This window comes from Zingiber officinale, chromosome 6A (genome assembly GCF_018446385.1).
Source record: "Zingiber officinale cultivar Zhangliang chromosome 6A, Zo_v1.1, whole genome shotgun sequence".
In the NCBI taxonomy this organism is placed as follows: Eukaryota; Viridiplantae; Streptophyta; class Magnoliopsida; order Zingiberales; family Zingiberaceae; genus Zingiber; species Zingiber officinale.
In genome coordinates, this window is record NC_055997.1 from 31,795,048 (window position 1) to 31,811,474 (window position 16,427).

A 16,427-nucleotide genomic window follows, 5' to 3' on the forward strand; every position below is an offset into this window, starting at 1 on the left:
TCTAGTCAACCATGACTTGTTGGTACATAAGACCTAGCATCCGGTCACCCTTGACCGACTGGGTCTCACCAAGTGTGGTCAATCCCTGACTCACTTGGACTTTCTCTTCTTGCCAGTATCCGGTCGGTCCTCGACCTGCTTGGACTTTTCTTTCTCGTGCAAGTATCCGGTCGATCCTCTACTTGGACTCTCACCAGATGTCGGTCAACCTTGACCCATCTGGATTTCTCTTGCTTCGCTCACCGGGACTTTTCCAATTGCCTAGCTTCACTCACTAGGTCTTTCACGGCTTCACCAGGATTTTTTCCTGCCTAGCTTCACTCACTAGGACTTCCCAATTGCCTAGCTTCACTCACTAGGTCTTTCACCTGGCTTCACTCACCAGGATTTTCCTCCTGCCTAACTTCACTCACTAGGACTTCCCAGTCAAGTATCCGGTCATCCTTGACCTACTTGACTCTTCTTCAATCAACCTTGCATTGTCAAACATCGAAACCCAAACCAAGACTCAAGCTTGGTCAACCAGGTCAACCTTGACCTGAGGGATGTTGCACCAACAATCTCCCCCTTTTTGATGTTTGACAATACCAACACTATCACTTACAATACCACATGTAAGTTAGGCTAATCTCATAGCCTAAACCTTCTTCATGCCACTAGGTAATGAATACATAAGTTAAGCCCTTCATTTTCCCCCTAAGAGGGCAAACTCCCTCTAGGTAATGAAAGCCTAACTTACTCCCTTTCATTCTCCCCCTATTGACACACATCAAACCATTCCCCATTTTTGGGCACATATCAACAAATTCACTCGTTGAAAACTCTCCCCCTGAAGAGTTGCTCATCGTTGTTCACAACTTCACTCGTTGTGATCAACACGATAATGAAGGTCCCATACCCTTCATTAACCTTAACACTACATTCTCCCCAATGTAGGCAAATGTCCATCCTTGAGCATTACCTAGAGGGAATTTGTTGATATGTGCCCAAAAATGGGGCATGGTTTGATGTGTGCCAATAGGGGGAGAATGAAAGGGAGTAAGTTAGGCTTTCATTACCTAGAGGGAGTTTGCCCTCTGAATGAAAGGCTTAACTTATGTATTCATTACCTAGTGGCAAGGCTATGGGATTAACCTAACTTACATGTGGTATTATAAGTGATAGTGTTGGTGTCAAACATCAAAAGGGGAGATGTGACATCTCGGTCAAGGTTCGACGACCAAGCTCGAGTCTGGGTTCGACAATGCAAGGTTGATTGAAGAAAGTCAGGTCAAGGATGACCGGATACTGAGAAGGTGAGTGGCGGGAGGGTGGTGGTGAGTGGGCGGGGTGGTGAGTGAAGTGGTGGTGGAAAAGTCCCGTGATGATGGGTCAAGGTGACCGGTGAGAGTAGGTCAAAGGATCGACCGAATTGCACGAGAAAAGTCCAAGTAGGTCGAGGGAACCCGGATACTGGCAGAAGAGAAAAGTCCAAGTGAGTCAAAGGATGATCAGGTACTTAGTGACCGATGCTGGGCATGGATACGCCAACAAGTCATGGTTGACAGAAGTTGGTTTGGGACCTTGAACTTGGTTTGAGACAAGTTCAGGGTGTTCAATTGATCGGTTGATCGATTCAGGAGGTCGGGATCGATCGGTGGATCGATCCAGATTGGATCGATCCGCCGATCGATCCGGTGAGTCCGCGCGAAACTCGGATCGATCCGTGGATCGATCGAGGTCCCAATCGATCGATGGATCGATTGGGACGCTGTGCTACGCGGATCGATCGGTGGATCGATCCAGATGTGGCACAGAATAGCCGATCGATCCGTGGATCGATCCAGCCTCCCGATCGATGGGAGCAATCCAATCGATTGGCATCGTTATATGGCGCGATTCGTAACTTCACCGATTCAACTCGATTTTCACCACTCCTCCACGCCTCTCCAAGCTCGAGATCACTAGATCTTGAAGTTCTCCAAGTCAAGAGGCGGATCTATTGCAAGAGGAAGAAGTTAGGGTTAAGGTTTTTATTGCACATCTTGTAAGCTTTTGCTTATCTTGTATTTCCCTTTCTTCTTCTTGTATTGAGAGGGTTGTAGGGCTTCTCCGCCTTTGGTAGTTACCATAAAGGAGTGTTATTCATAGTGGAGGGTGTGTGTGTTGGTGTGGATCCTTGGATTAGTCACCTCTTGTGAGGTGGATACCAAGTAAACCAACCGTGTTAGCGTTGTGTGATTGTTTCTTTGTATTTCCGCTGCACATCTTTGAAGGATCAAGCACCGCCGAGCACCGAGCGAACGCGACGAGCTATTCACCCCCCCTCTAGCTACTTTTCGGTCCCAACAAGTGGTATCAGAGCGAGGCCGCTCTTCACCGGAATCATCACCGGAAGGGTCAAGTATAACAAGAAGAGCTAGAGGGTGAAGAAGTTGAAACAAAATTGTCAAAGTCAAAGAAATTCAAAAGCTCAACTTCTACAATGGAATTCCTGGATGGGCTCGGATTCGACACGAGGGTGGCTCCTCCATACACTTCCACGAGCTTCGATTCTTGGAAATCAAGAATCGAAAATTTTCTTATGATGGAGATAGAGCAATTGTTTGCTCTTATGGAAGGCTTCAAGACTCCAACAAACTCAAAGGGCAAAGTTCTCAAGACGAGCAAGTGGAGCCAAGAGCAAGTCCAAAGGTGCGAGGCCAATGACAAAGTGACCAAGCTTTTGGTCAATTTATTGCCAAGCACCATCCTTTGCAAAATTGGAGAATTTGAAGATGCAAAGGAATTATGGAGTAAATTGGCCAAGCTTCATGAAGAGATCCCCTCCACTGTACAAGAGCAAGAAGTATCCAAAGAGGGTGACTCTTTGGAGCAAGACCAAGAGGAGGACTCCAAGGTTGAGAGATGCTCAACCTCCGAAGAAGAAGTCCAAGAAGAAGCTTCATCCTCAAGGGAATGCATCGAAGGGAACAAGGAGGGAGCATACTCCTTATTTCATATTCAAGATGATGAAGCCTCCACCTCTAGGATTGAGGGGGAGCAACTCTTGGTGACACCGGATCAAGAAGAAGGAGAATTCTCCATATCCGGGTCAAGAGAAGAAGAGGATGAAGAAGCTTCCACCTCCACAAGTCAAGATGAATCAATTGGAGGGAAATCGATTTCGGATCAAGAGGAAGCCTCTACATTCATATCAAATGGAGGAAAAGATGTCACCCTTACAAGCAAAGGTAAAAATGTTTCAATTAATAATAAAAATCATATTATATGCTTTGAATGTAGGGAACATGGGCACTACAAGAGTAAGTGCCCTAAATTGGCCAAGAAGAAGGGCCAAGTGGCACCTAAGGGCAAGGAGAAGCCCAAGGAGACCATCCCCGGAACAAAGAAGAGCAAGGAGCACATTGTGTGTTTCTCTTGCAATCAAAAGGGGCATTACCGAAGTCAATGCCCTAATGGGAAGAAGATGGTCAAGGCTCATGGAGGAAGCTCAAGTCATGGGGGAGCCTCCAAGGTAAAAAGAAATGTAACTTTCATTGAGCCTACTCCTTTAAATTATGGTAAAAAGCATGATAGTTCTAATTTATATCATTTTAATGCTATTTACCATGAAAATAGGAAGCATGATAGCATTAAGGAAAAACATATAGCCTTTCATGCTAAAACTACTACACCTAAGGCTAGGAATGTAGATAAAAATCTAGGCAATCACACTAAGGACTTTAGCTACAAGCCTAGAAATAAAAATGCTCATAAATTTAATGGAAAACCAAAAACTAAGGACTTAATGATAGAAAATCAAGGCTTGAGGTCAAGGCTTGATAAAATGAAAAAGACCCTAAAAAGGATGGAAAATATCCTAAAAGGGCAAAATGAGCATAGTCTAGGTCTAGGAGCACAAAGGTCATCTAATGGCCATAGGGGTTTGGGATACAAACCAAAGGCTAAGAAGGATGTAATCTCTTACCATATGGTTCCATATAGTTATGGAACCAACCCTAGGTCTAGTGGTCAAGCCAAAAATACAAGGGAAGTTATCCCTAAGAGTATTTTTGCAACAAATGTGACTAAGACTTCTAAGAAGTCTAAGAAAGTCACAAAGAAGGTTACAAGGGAAGCAATCCCTAGAGTTGACCTAGAAAAAGTGACCAAGACTTCTAAGAAGCCAAACAAGGTCACTAAGAAGGTATCTAGGGAAGTTATCCCTAGTGAATACCTAGAGCATCCAAGGAGCACCAATAGGTGTTGGGTTCCTAGGAGCATCTTCTCTACCCCATAGATGGGTTAGAGAGTGTCAACTCCGATTAGAAGGGTAGTTTACCCAACTTTGAGGAAATTGACACTCAAGGAGCATTTTCAAGGTTTTTGTTAACCTTTGAAAATAAAATGGAATTATTTTTTACTCCTTGAAAGAGTAAAATGTGCCTAATGGTGAAAATTTTGATTTTATCTTAAAAGGGCATAAATTGGGAAAACCTAGAGAAATACCAAGTTGGGATTTTGGTATTCTCTTAGAAATTTAAGGCACTCCGGGCCTTGATTTATGTGCTACTCTTGTGGGAAAATGGAATATGCCAACATTTGAGGATATGGTTAATTTTTAAGTGGCATAAACAAATCAAGAGAAATATAAATGTCAATTTAGGCTTTGACATTTCTTTGAAGCATTTAGGGCAATCTAGGTTTAACGTTTTAAGTTAAACACAAGTTGTATGTTTTGAGTTAGCTAAGTGGTTAAGGATACTTAGATAGGTAATCTAGGTATATTTTATTTATGCTAAACCTTGCCATGATTATTTGCCCATCATATTCCATGACATCATGTCTATTTTTGCATTCATGTTTTATTATGAAAAATCCAAAAATATCATGTCATGACATTCATACATCATGTAGTTATAGGATATTTTCTTTTGAAAATTATTTCCTTTTGATGTATGTCATAACATAATCATGCATTAAGTTTAAATTCCTTGTAATTAAGGACAAATGACATTTAACAACACTTATTAACAAGTGACATCCTAGGTGGATGTCTAATATCTCTAAAATGCCTAGATAGATATGCATGATCCCTAGAATAGGGCAAAACCAAAATCTCACATCTCACAAGGGTCATAAGGTGACTTGTATGTGTTTTAGTGCACATTAGATACAAGTGAGATGTTAGGAAGATGAACAAAACTCAAGATGTTGATTTAGTGCATTCTTTGAGTGTTAAGTTCATCAAAACACATAGTTATGTGTTTTCCCATCATTGGGAAAGCTAATGTACAAGTCATGTGCATTAAGCCCAAGGAACATGGTGGGATATTGGTTTTGAAAATGTTTTTAAAAATAATTTTGGAAAACCTTGGTGAAGGCTATCTTTTGATAGTAATCACCATTGAATAGTTAGACACAAACTTGAAGAAAACACTAAAATTTTTGCAAGTTCTCAAGTTTGTGTCAATATTTGAAAATATGATGTATTTTCATAGAAAACTATTTTTCCATGATAAAGTATGCCCTAAATAATGTCTACACGAAATTTCATGATTTTTAGATTTTTGTAGAATTTTCTAGGGGTTTCTGAAGTTGGCTGAATTTGAAATTCAGCAACTATCAGAGCTCCAATCGATCCATGGATCGATTGGAGTGCCTGAATCGATCCGTGGATCGATTCATAAGGCAATTCTCGCAAGCAGAAGCTCGCTGGATCGATCAGCCGATCGATCCACACATCCTGAATCGATCAGTGGATCGATTCAGATAGGTTGAATCGATTGGAACCCAACTCCAATCGATCGAAGATGCTGATTTTGACTGGGAAAGCTTATTTTCAGCATATTGAACCTATTTTAGTCTAGGTAACCATTCCTAACCCCTTAAAATACATTTGTATACATAAAAAGGGTGTTTTCGTGTGAAAAACAAGGATGGATTGGTTAAGGAAGGCTAAGTTGAAGTTTAGGTTGAGGTTTGTTTCAAATTTTGAATATTTGAACCTCAAAACTTCTAAAATTGGGTTTCCTAAAGTTTTAGGGATTTCAAGTCATTGTTGGTGCAATGACAGAAGTTACCACCATGTCTTTAGGGGAAGGGACTCTTTAAAGACATGAAAATTATTTTTCATGAACCTTGGAAGGTGGTCAACCTTCCGTTAAGAACATGCTCAAGGTTGAGCGTTTGAACTTTAATGGGGAGTGGATATCCTCATTGTTCAAGTGGCTTCAAGTGGATAATGCTCAAGGATGGGCATTTGCCTACATTGGGGGAGAATGTAGGGTTAAGGTTAATGAAGGGTATGGGACCTTCATTATCGTGTTGATCACAACGAGTGAAGTTGTGAACAACGATGAGCAACTCTTCAGGGGGAGAGTTTTCAACGAGTGAATTTGTTGATATGTGCCCAAAAATGGGGCATGGTTTGATGTGTGCCAATAGGGGGAGAATGAAAGGGAGTAAGTTAGGCTTTCATTACCTAGAGGGAGTTTGCCCTCTTAGGGGGAAAATGAAGGGCTTAACTTATGTATTCATTACCTAGTGGCATGAAGAAGGTTTAGGCTATGGGATTAGCCTAACTTACATGTGGTATTGTAAGTGATAGTGTTGGTATTGTCAAACATCAAAAAGGGGGAGATTGTTGGTGCAACATCCCTCAGGTCAAGGTTGACCTGGTTGACCAAGCTTGAGTCTTGGTTTGGGTTTCGATGTTTGACAATGCAAGGTTGATTGAAGAAGAATCAAGTAGGTCAAGGATGACCGGATACTTGACTGGGAAGTCCTAGTGAGTGAAGCTAGGCAGGAGGAAAATCCTGGTGAGTGAAGCCAGGTGAAAGACCTAGTGAGTGAAGCTAGGCAATTGGGAAGTCCTAGTGAGTGAAGCTAGGCAGGAGGAAAATCCTGGTAGGTCGGGTGGACCGAGGGGCAGGAAGTCCTAGTAGGTCGGGTAGACCGAGGGGTAGGAAGACCTGGTGGGTCGAGGATCGGACGTGGGAAGCCTATGGTCCTTTGTTTGAGGGGGGGATTGTTGGGGTTGCAAGGTTGCAAACATAGTCCCATATTGGAAACACATGGGAAAGATCATGAGTTTATAAGAGAAAAGATATCTCCATTGACATGAGGCCTTTTGGGTAGAGCCCAAGAGCAAAACCATGAGGGCTTAGGCCCAAAGTGGACAATATCATGTCATTGTGGAGATATCTAAATTCTTTTCGATCCAACAGTTCTCTTCGACTAAAGCCATGCACGGACACCTACGAACCCACCCGAAGAGGAACTACCGCGGCACCAATCCCAATTCCCACCCAAAACCGTCCAAGACAAAGGCGCCAGCGGCCGGTGGCGGAAGTCGTCAGCCTGTCATCATCAGCATCGATGTCCTCATCCTGACGGTCGACCACAAGAGGTCACAGAGCACGAGAATACCTGAGAGGAGCATGATTAAGAAGGAGACGAAGGTTGACACGGAGGGCGGAGGCTGCAACACTTCGACCAACGCTGCTGCTCCTCCTCGTAAGCACGAACACCGCCGACGCCGCATGAGCTTCTTTTCTAAGAGCAAGAGTGGAATTTGTATTAGCGACGGAGCCATTGGGATTAGTCCATTAATGGCGGCGGCGGAGGCGGCAGAGGCGGCGGCAGTGGCGGAGGCGGAGGCAGCGGCGGAGGCGGCGGCGGCGGCGGCGGCGAAGGTGTCAATGTCGTCTGAGAAGGAGTGGATTGTTGTGGATGCTCTGAAGCTGCTGAGAGAATCCGCTGTCCCAAAGCCGTCGCTGGCAGCGACTCATCTACCGTTGACGTTCGATCTAAACCAGCCGCCGCCGGAGGCAGATCAAAGAGAGGAGACGAACTAGTTGTGGGTTTCAAGTTCATTGTTTGTTAAAAAAGAATTGTTATATTTGTTTTTAAAAAAGTAATTTCAAGCATCTCTCTACCTGACCAATGACTACATTCAAATGTTCTATTTCCTTCCAAAAATTCCTCAAACCAAAACCAAAGCAGGAAAATAACAACTTAATCTTCACAAAGTTCATATCTAAGAGAAAAAGAAAATTGATATACTGCAGCCAAATGACCAACCAGATGAATAACTAATAAATACTAACTATTCGCCTTAAAAGAGATTCATATTACCCAAAGTGAAGTTTTATCCAATTTCAGCTAAACTAGCAGGGTATCAACTCTACTTCGCGACTTCTAATCCTTAGGGCATGAGTATCAGAACATGGAACTAAAAACAGAAACTGTAAAACTTTTCACCTGCTAGTTCTTCTAATCAGAATATCATTTTCTTGATGCTAATGTTCATCTGTCAAATAACTTACATAAGGGTCTTTGACTATGATCAATGCAGGTTCCTTGAGTAGTACATAACAGGTGCTCTTTGACCCGGGAGGGACTGGAATAAACTGGGGTTTGGCACGAAAGGACCCTGGTTCTCTGAGCTGATATTTTGATTCATAAAACTGAAATTGGCACTCGAGTAGAGATTAGGGAGCAAGGGTCTAATATAATCGACCGTTTGGTTTTGTAATGGATAGTAGAAGAGTGAAGTATGAGGCAGAGAGCTATGACTTGAATTTGTAAATGCCAAATTGCTTGCTGAATTTGTTAGGAATCCTCTTGCACCATTCTCATGCCGAGGGTCATCAATCACAATCAACTGATCCATTATTTGACAAGATAAACGAGGATCTTTGCGTGGTTGCAATTGCTGAATCTGTTGATCAAGTTTAGCTGTACAACCAGATTGCAGTGGAACACCCGTAAAGCCACCACCACTTGGCCTTCGAGGTAAATTCAGCGGAATCTGGTGATCAACTAGAGGCGGTGCAGTTCGGCCAAAAGCTCGAGGAGGCCCAGCAACAAGCTGATTATGCTGATACTGAAAGTTGCCCTGCTTCATGTGATTGCTGTTCAAAGCATATTCAGGATGAGAAAGATTTACCTGTTGACTGTAATTCAATGCAGGCTGACTTTGTTCATTTCCTTCATGGTTCTGGACCAGTAAGTTTTTACCCATCAACCTTAGCATAGGACTGGAAACAGAATGATTCTGTGATTGCAGTGATGGCCTGGGTGAACATGTATTGCCACGAATAGGAAACTTGACTGGCAAATCCAGTGAACTCTTCAGCAAAGTTGATTTACTATGTGCTCCAGTTTCTGAATTGTCTGTCATATTATGATTCTGGTAGAGATCAAAGGAGGATGAATTCCTCGGTCGAATGGGCAAGTTTGATACCCACTTTGGCAAGGTAGTCTTGACGGTACCACTTTGTCTGAACGATTCAGAAACTTTATTAATTCTCTCTCTGCACGAGCCGCATAAGCACTTATCATCCTGACATTGATGAAGTTTTTTATCTGGCACGATCTCCTTAGTTTCTTGCTCCCTATTATCTAAATTTCCCTCCTGAGCTACTTCAATACTTTCTGCAGAAGGAATTGCTGGATTTGGGTTATCATTGGCACTAGCAGATCCAGATGACTTTTCAGCACCTTGAAATTTTAAATCTGATGGAGATGGTAGAGAGATGGTTGATGCAGTGGAAATGGGAGATCCAGACGGTTCCCTGTCAGTTGATACATTCTTGGAATGACTTGCTGTAATTCTAATAGAACTTGTTGATGAGCTTCTTTCTGGTACATCATTGTGACAAGTCAAACAACCACTAGACTCATGAAGAGAAAGAGTATCATCAGCTGGCTCTTCCTCTGGCTGCATCATGTGAGAATATGCTCTTTGTTTAACCTCTGTCAATTTAATCTGCTGATCTCCATTCTCATAAGAATTACTATCAGCATGAAACTTCTCTTGATGTTGAAACTGTTCTGTGCAGGTTTCAGTTGCATATATTGGTTGTGCATGTTCTTCAGATTGACAAGAATCTAATTGTGTGCCAAGAGATGGTGCAACCTTTTCTGAGATTACTCTATCATGAGAAATAGGATTGGGATTAGTTTTCTCCATGGAAGATCTGGTCCCATAATATCTGGAGTCAGATATTTCGATTTGCATGCCTAAAGTTTCAGTTTCGGTTCCATGGAATTGAGTTTGTGAGCTCAGATTTGTTGAATTGCTGTTTTCCTGGTGTTCCATTATGGTCGAATATTGAGATGTCACATCATTCATAGCTCCTCCAAATGCTGTAATATTCCTCGGTGTAGAACATTGGTTAGATCCTATTGTTTCGCTTCCATCTATTCTGGGAAGAGCACCATAACATGTAGGACTAGATGAACTTGCATTGTTCAATGGTGGAAGTTCTCCTTCCTGAATAGTCCTTGAGACAGTACTGTTCTTACGTAACTTTTTAAAGATGGATTGTTTCTCAATTTCTCCATCTTTGCTTCCTTCTAAACAAAGTCGCCTCTTAACTGTGTCATTATTCTTCAAAGCTTCAGCTTTCAACATTACTGTTTTCCTATTAGAAGCACTATTGAGCCTGTCTCGAGTGCCTGCATCCTTCTCTTTTAATTTCAACACTGATGAACATGTAAAGCTCCCTGATGATCTTGATAATTTCAAAACAAGACTATTAGTTGTGATCAAATTTTCTGAAGACGATTTGGAGTTTGGCTGAGGCAGTTCCATAGACCCGTGCTTCCCTTGATCCATGCTACGGGCAACATTATATAGGAAATTAACTCTCTTTGTCTTTGGAGAACCAATCAGCTCTTCATATGAACTAGATAATCTCTTGGTCTGTGCCTTCGCATCAGGAGAGTTGCCTGAATCTGGTTGGACATTCATGTTACTAGAAGGTAGCATGTCCTTCGAGGTATCACACTTGTCTTCTATGCTTAACCTTTTCCGGACCTGTGAGCGCTTGGCGCATGCCCACTGCTTCACTGTTGCAAACAAAATGGTCTTGTCTCTCTGTTCTGGCTCTGATGTGCATGTCAGAGATCTATCATTCTTCTGATGATTCTGTGTGTTACAATCCAATTTATCTGTAGAATGGATCTGTTATCGCAATATAGAAAATGTTATAAAGATTGTCATCAGAAGCATAAAGAAAGGGAAAAATATTGTGCATGCAACATCTGATGTGAGATAAGCTTAGAGTGTTTTTGCTTGAATCAAAAAGTGGGTTGCTCTAAAAGCAACAATCTATGCTTAGAGCCATAAGTCTGCATATTACCAAATTCTCAAGACTGATTCTCAAAATCAACCGAACTTATGGATCAAAATCAATCAAGAAAGTTCAACATCTTGGTTAAAGAAGTCCAGTATAAAAGGACAGAAACTGATCAATTACTTACAACACCAAGGGAATTTAACGAAAGAATAACTTGAGCAATATTAAGAAGCTGATAGAAGTGAATACTTTGAGTGCCATTATATTGTATTGGTGTCCTTGAGACTATGATTGATCTATACTTAATCATGGAAAGCATTTTGTCCATCACAGAAAAGATTCATTATCCAAGATAGTATCCATGTTCACTAACATATATTCAAGCAAAAAGTACTGAAATTTGTTGCTGAGTGAATCCTTTACCTGTGACTTCATGTTAGATGAGAGACCATTCTCATTTTGTGCTTTCAATTTCATATATTTCAAATGTTTTGATGCAAAATGCTTTTTCTTGCTAATTGATAGAGCTTCCCTTGCCTTCGATTCTTTTGCATGTTTCCTGAGCTCAAACGTTTCATGTGATATTTCTTGTTCGCTTAACTTGGACAAAATCCTAAGCTTTACACCATCTGAATCAACATACACTGGTTCAGTCCTATCATACTCAGAATGAATTGGTAAAACATCTTGTCTTTTGGTCAGCCCATCCACACCACTAGTTGGAGAATTCAGTAATGCCAATTCAGAACTCCAGTTTGTACCATTCCTCTTATCAAGGTCTTCAAGAGTGCAGCAGCTAGAACTTGCATAGACATCCACCATCAACCTCTTCTTTTTTGGCTTGACTTTATATATTGAAACATTACTCTGTGTGCCCTTAGAGTTAGACTCCATCGAGAGACATTGGTCTATGTGAGCATTCAGAGTGGTATTCGAAGTGAAAGAGAATGTTTTACAGACAGGGCAGACCTTTGAAGCCATAGGATGCGGTATCACTCTAGAATCTTTTACAGTGCCTTCTGTTTGTCTAGTCTCTGAGACTGAAACCAATTTCACTATCTGCCTGTCTCTTTTAGCGGAAGGTTCACGAGGTTTGTCAAGAGTATAGCTAAGATCAGTGACCTCACACTGTGACTGTGTTGTAGTAGATCTGACTAGAGATACAGAAAGAGGATTACCAATCGGACTTAAAATTTCTTCAGTTTGTCGAGAAGTTCCAGAAGCTGAGCCAATTCCAACATCACTATGGCTCAACTCATTCACAGATAAGACATGGTTAGAAGTAGAATTTGTATCCTCCAGTGATGGATGGATGGATTGAACTAAAACAGGCTCCTTTGAGGTTAATCCCGATATGTTTGGCACACTAGAAGGATCTTCATTGGAGTGATTACCAGTTGTAAGAAGATCCAAGTCTGAAGAAACTTGTTCAGCTTCTGAACCAGCAGTAGGCTGAGTTAATACTTCCAACTTTCTGAGACTGTCAGCTCTCAGTACATCAGGAGGTTCAAAAGGTGGCAACAACTCTTTAATACCATGCTTCAAACAAAACTTCAAGAACTGTTGAGAAAACGGCCAAGAAGCTTCAATCCCTTTGCAACGTGATGCAAAGACATAATCTCTAAGGAACAAAAAACAAAAATGAAATAAGCTTACGTATAAAATTACAAGTCTACAGAACTAAGTAACTAAAAATTCTTCAACTCCATGATTCCAAGAAAAGATAGAAGCAAAGCAAAGAAGACCTGCTTATGAGATGACCTTTTTGGCTGTATTTGTTCCAAATATATCTCATACTAATTGCGAAAGTTAGATTCTTTCTAATCAAGGAAAGAGGCAGAGTTTATAACTTCTAGTTGTTCTATGTCTATAACGAAACAATATCGTAGATGAAGATTAGAACTTGATTTTAAAAAACTCAAATTTATCATTGCACTGTTTAAAATTCATTCAAGAGGAAATTAACACACAAAGAATAATCTGATATTTGTAGTTGATAATTGATAAACCTTCAGGAAATTGAGCAAACTACAAAAAATGAAAACAGAAAAGATTTCATATACAACCGATTTTGAAAAGATTTCATATGCTATATGATTGAGGAGCAAAAGGGGAATCCCTGTAGAAAGAGGGGTATATGACCTATCTGAAAATAACTCCAGATGAAGAACTTTTACCTTATAGAGAAATTGGGAGTTCTCTCTCCAAGGATTGGTGGATCTAATTCCTCTTGGGAGGCTAGGATTCCAGACGAACCCCTTTCATCAGTCCTTACTTCTGGAAGTTTGGAGGAACATCTTGTATCTGGAGAGTTTCTACTAGATAATAACATCTGAAGAAGGTCCTCTCAATTATCTCTAAATGTTCCAGCAGTTGTACTGCTCCAAAAGTTTTGGTTCTATTAGGCTTTCTTTTATGCTTAGCCTCCAACATAACAAAGGACTTGGCTCCCAAAACCCCTCAAGAAGACAAAGCGAACATCAAAACCCAAAAATCCAACCACCCTTTTCTCCTCTCATGACCTGATTATTGTGCCTGCAAAATCATAGGAACAGAAGTCAAAGGTATGAGATCATCCAGAAATATAACTTGGAGATTACTTCAAGACCATTATTTCATGTGCACATAAGACTGGATATATTCAAGGGTTTTCATTAAACCAATCAAGTTAGATCAGGTTGAATCAAGACCTCATAATCTCCCAAATGGTAGTGAGATAAAAAAAGTCAAGTGAGAGATGAGCCTGCTCAGGTGTCATTTTATGTGGCAGAAGTGAGCATACTCAGGTACCAACCTGGGCTAGCACAGTTATATCAGGAAGAGAACAAGGGAGGAAGGGAAAGGGAGAAAAAAATAAATTTTTGTCAAACACGAATCACATGAAATGATAAGTAGAGAAACATGGGCAGGAAACATGTTCAGGTCAAAAAGGTGGAACACCACCACCACCATCACCACCACAAACCACTCAGGAGAGAGCAAAAACGTCTTCAACTCAAGAGAAACTTCATCCAAAAATTACTCTTGTATAGTTCCCAAGGAAGATCAATACGTAGCAGTAAAGAGATGTAAAAAAAAACGGAGACCATAAAATCTCGAAGATCTCGCGAAGATTCTTTATGGATCACAGAAGGAAGCACAACAACAGAGGCAAAAGGAGAAATTGTTGAAAGAAAGGACAACATAAAAAGGATAAGAAATCCCATTAGACCTCTTCGCCGAGAGTAGAGATGAAGAAAAGCCATCCCTCGAATTTCTTCTCTCTTCCGAAATGATGGAACAAGGAACTCGACATAAATCGAAGATCCAAGAAAAAGGGAGAATAAAACAGAACGCGAACATGGCAGATCCAGAAAGGGCATGGCTTCATACTGATTTTTTTAAAAAGAAAAAAGACATCGAAATGAAATCCCTATGAGAAAGAAGAAAACTACCTCAAAAAACAAACTTCCCACCGTCAATTGATTCATACCTTATCAAGGTTACAGGCTTTCCCAATAATTGCTGCTTGTGGTGGCCAAATTGGGTCTAGAGAGAGAGGAAAAAAATCCTGAAACTTGGAGAGAAGTGACGAAGAAGGGAAAGCCTTGCTTTTCCCCCTTTCACTTCACAGCTCACAATTAATGGATAGAAGAGACTAGCGAGAAGAAGAAAATGAGAAAGCACCATCCACCCACATCCATGGCATCAGGTTCCCCAATAGAAGCAGACCTCTGTAGCTCAACAGCAACTGAGAGAGAGAGAAGAAAAGGGACAAAAAGTAAAGAGAGGGTGTTTTGAAGGAGCTGTACTAAGCCTGTACCTGTCTCTCTTGCTGGTATTAAAACAGAATGTTACCGTGTTTATTTATCGCATAGCTTTACAGCTTCACTGTATTTGGCAGCAGCATTATTGGACAAATACATCAAGTCCCCCTCGTAATATAAAAATTTTAAGTTTGAACCCTCAATCAAAAGTATAATTTCACGTATGTAAATTCTCGAGTGCCCATGTTAGATATTCTATTTAAAGATTTTGTTTTAAATTTTAGATAGGATAGTTAAAAATTTTTGCATTAGAAATATTATTCATTTTCTAAATTATATATTTATAAATAGTATTTTTTTAAATTTAGAAATGGATTTCATTTTCAAAGAAATAGGAAAATGAATATATGGTGTATGGAAAATGAATATCTAAATTTAATAAAATAATTTTTTATCCTAAATTATGTATTTCTGATAGGAATATTAGTGTGGATACTCTAACATAATACTCCAACTTCATCAATAATTCAAAAATGAAAATTTTTTATAAGATATTAGGGTTAAAATGAAATTTTTTTTTATAAGATATTAGGGGTTAAAATGAAAAATTAATAAATTCCCAAGACAAAACTACAATTTTCCTTTTTCGTTTCTCTTCTAACCACAACAATCAAGCCTTATCCCACTAGGTGGGGTCAACTATATGAATACTTTTATGTCATTGAGTTCTATCTCTTAATATATCATCATTTATATTTAAATAAATTTTATCTTATTTTATTATTGTTAACTAAGTCTTTTTTGGTTTTGTTCTTTCTCGTTTGATATGTATATTTATCATAATTTCACATCCCTAATGGGACCATTTATTGTTCGTCTAAGTACATGTTTATACCATCTTAAATATGTCTCTCGGAATTTTTCTCAATAGATACAACTTTGACTTTCTCTCTAATCCTCTCATTTCTTATTTTGTACATCTTCGTATGTCCACACATCTACTTTAGCATCCTCATCTCTGCAACTCTCATCTTCTACTCATGTGCTCGAGTCATAACCAAACATTCAACTTCATATAACATAGCAAGTCTAACTACGATTTTATAAAACTTACCTTTAAGTTTAAGAGGTACTTTACACGTTCTCCTCCATTCAACTTCGATCGTTTTATAAAAATAATTCTAAATATTTAAATCTTTCAATTTTGTAACAATTATCTCCTTATTTCTATTATTATTATTATTATTATTATTATTACTTAAATTCCATATATATTTTTTTCAACATTTAAAAAATCATTCCAATATCCCTTCATTTTTTTTTTAATGAATTTAACCCTTCACTTTTAAAAAATTATTTTTATAGGAAGTAAATCGGCAAATGGAGATGGGAGAGCCGTTCACGTCTGCCGCGTTGTGGTGGTGGGGACGGATTTTCAATTGCGGTGGTCCCCACTGATGCGTCGCACACTGACAAAATTGGATCGGCCTCCGCGGCGCTCTAGCGAAGGAAATGACGTGTGATTTATCGGCCGAATCAGTAATCTTTGCGATAGTAATTAATGATGGCGTGATAATTATTAACGTTGTTTTGTCACAGTATTAATTAATGTGCCAGAGGATTTAATTTG

General features: G+C 40.0%; 1 protein-coding gene across 2 annotated transcripts; it reads right to left on the bottom strand.

Moving 5' to 3' along the window:
• Nucleotides 1-8,052: 8,052 nt before the first annotated feature.
• Nucleotides 8,053-14,846, bottom strand: LOC121996228. Of its 2 annotated transcripts, none has more exons than XM_042550119.1 (4): nucleotides 14,524-14,846; nucleotides 13,229-13,586; nucleotides 11,475-12,672; nucleotides 8,053-10,936 (listed from the first exon to the last, which is right to left on the bottom strand). In XM_042550119.1, exons 2-4 carry the CDS (start codon nucleotides 13,381-13,383, stop codon nucleotides 8,312-8,314), a joined length of 3,978 nt encoding a protein of 1,325 aa, XP_042406053.1. In that variant the 5' UTR covers nucleotides 13,384-13,586; nucleotides 14,524-14,846; the 3' UTR covers nucleotides 8,053-8,311. The 2 variants fall into 2 exon arrangements, with proteins under 2 accessions (XP_042406053.1, XP_042406054.1); XM_042550120.1 differs by having other exon boundaries at nucleotides 14,486-14,845.
• Nucleotides 14,847-16,427: the final 1,581 nt, after the last annotated feature.

What these genes read in the sequence shown, in the direction of transcription:
- LOC121996228 (XM_042550119.1), bottom strand. Translation starts at nt 13,383, where the DNA reads ATGTTATTATCTAGTAGAAACTCTCCAGATACAAGATGTTCCTCCAAA. An exon ending in ACTCCCAATTTCTCTATAAG is followed by an intron (nt 12,673 to 13,228) that starts GTAAAAGTTCTT and finishes TTTGTTCCTTAG; the next exon opens with AGATTATGTCTTTGCATCAC. An exon ending in CATCTAACATGAAGTCACAG is followed by an intron (nt 10,937 to 11,474) that starts GTAAAGGATTCA and finishes TTGCGATAACAG; the next exon opens with ATCCATTCTACAGATAAATT.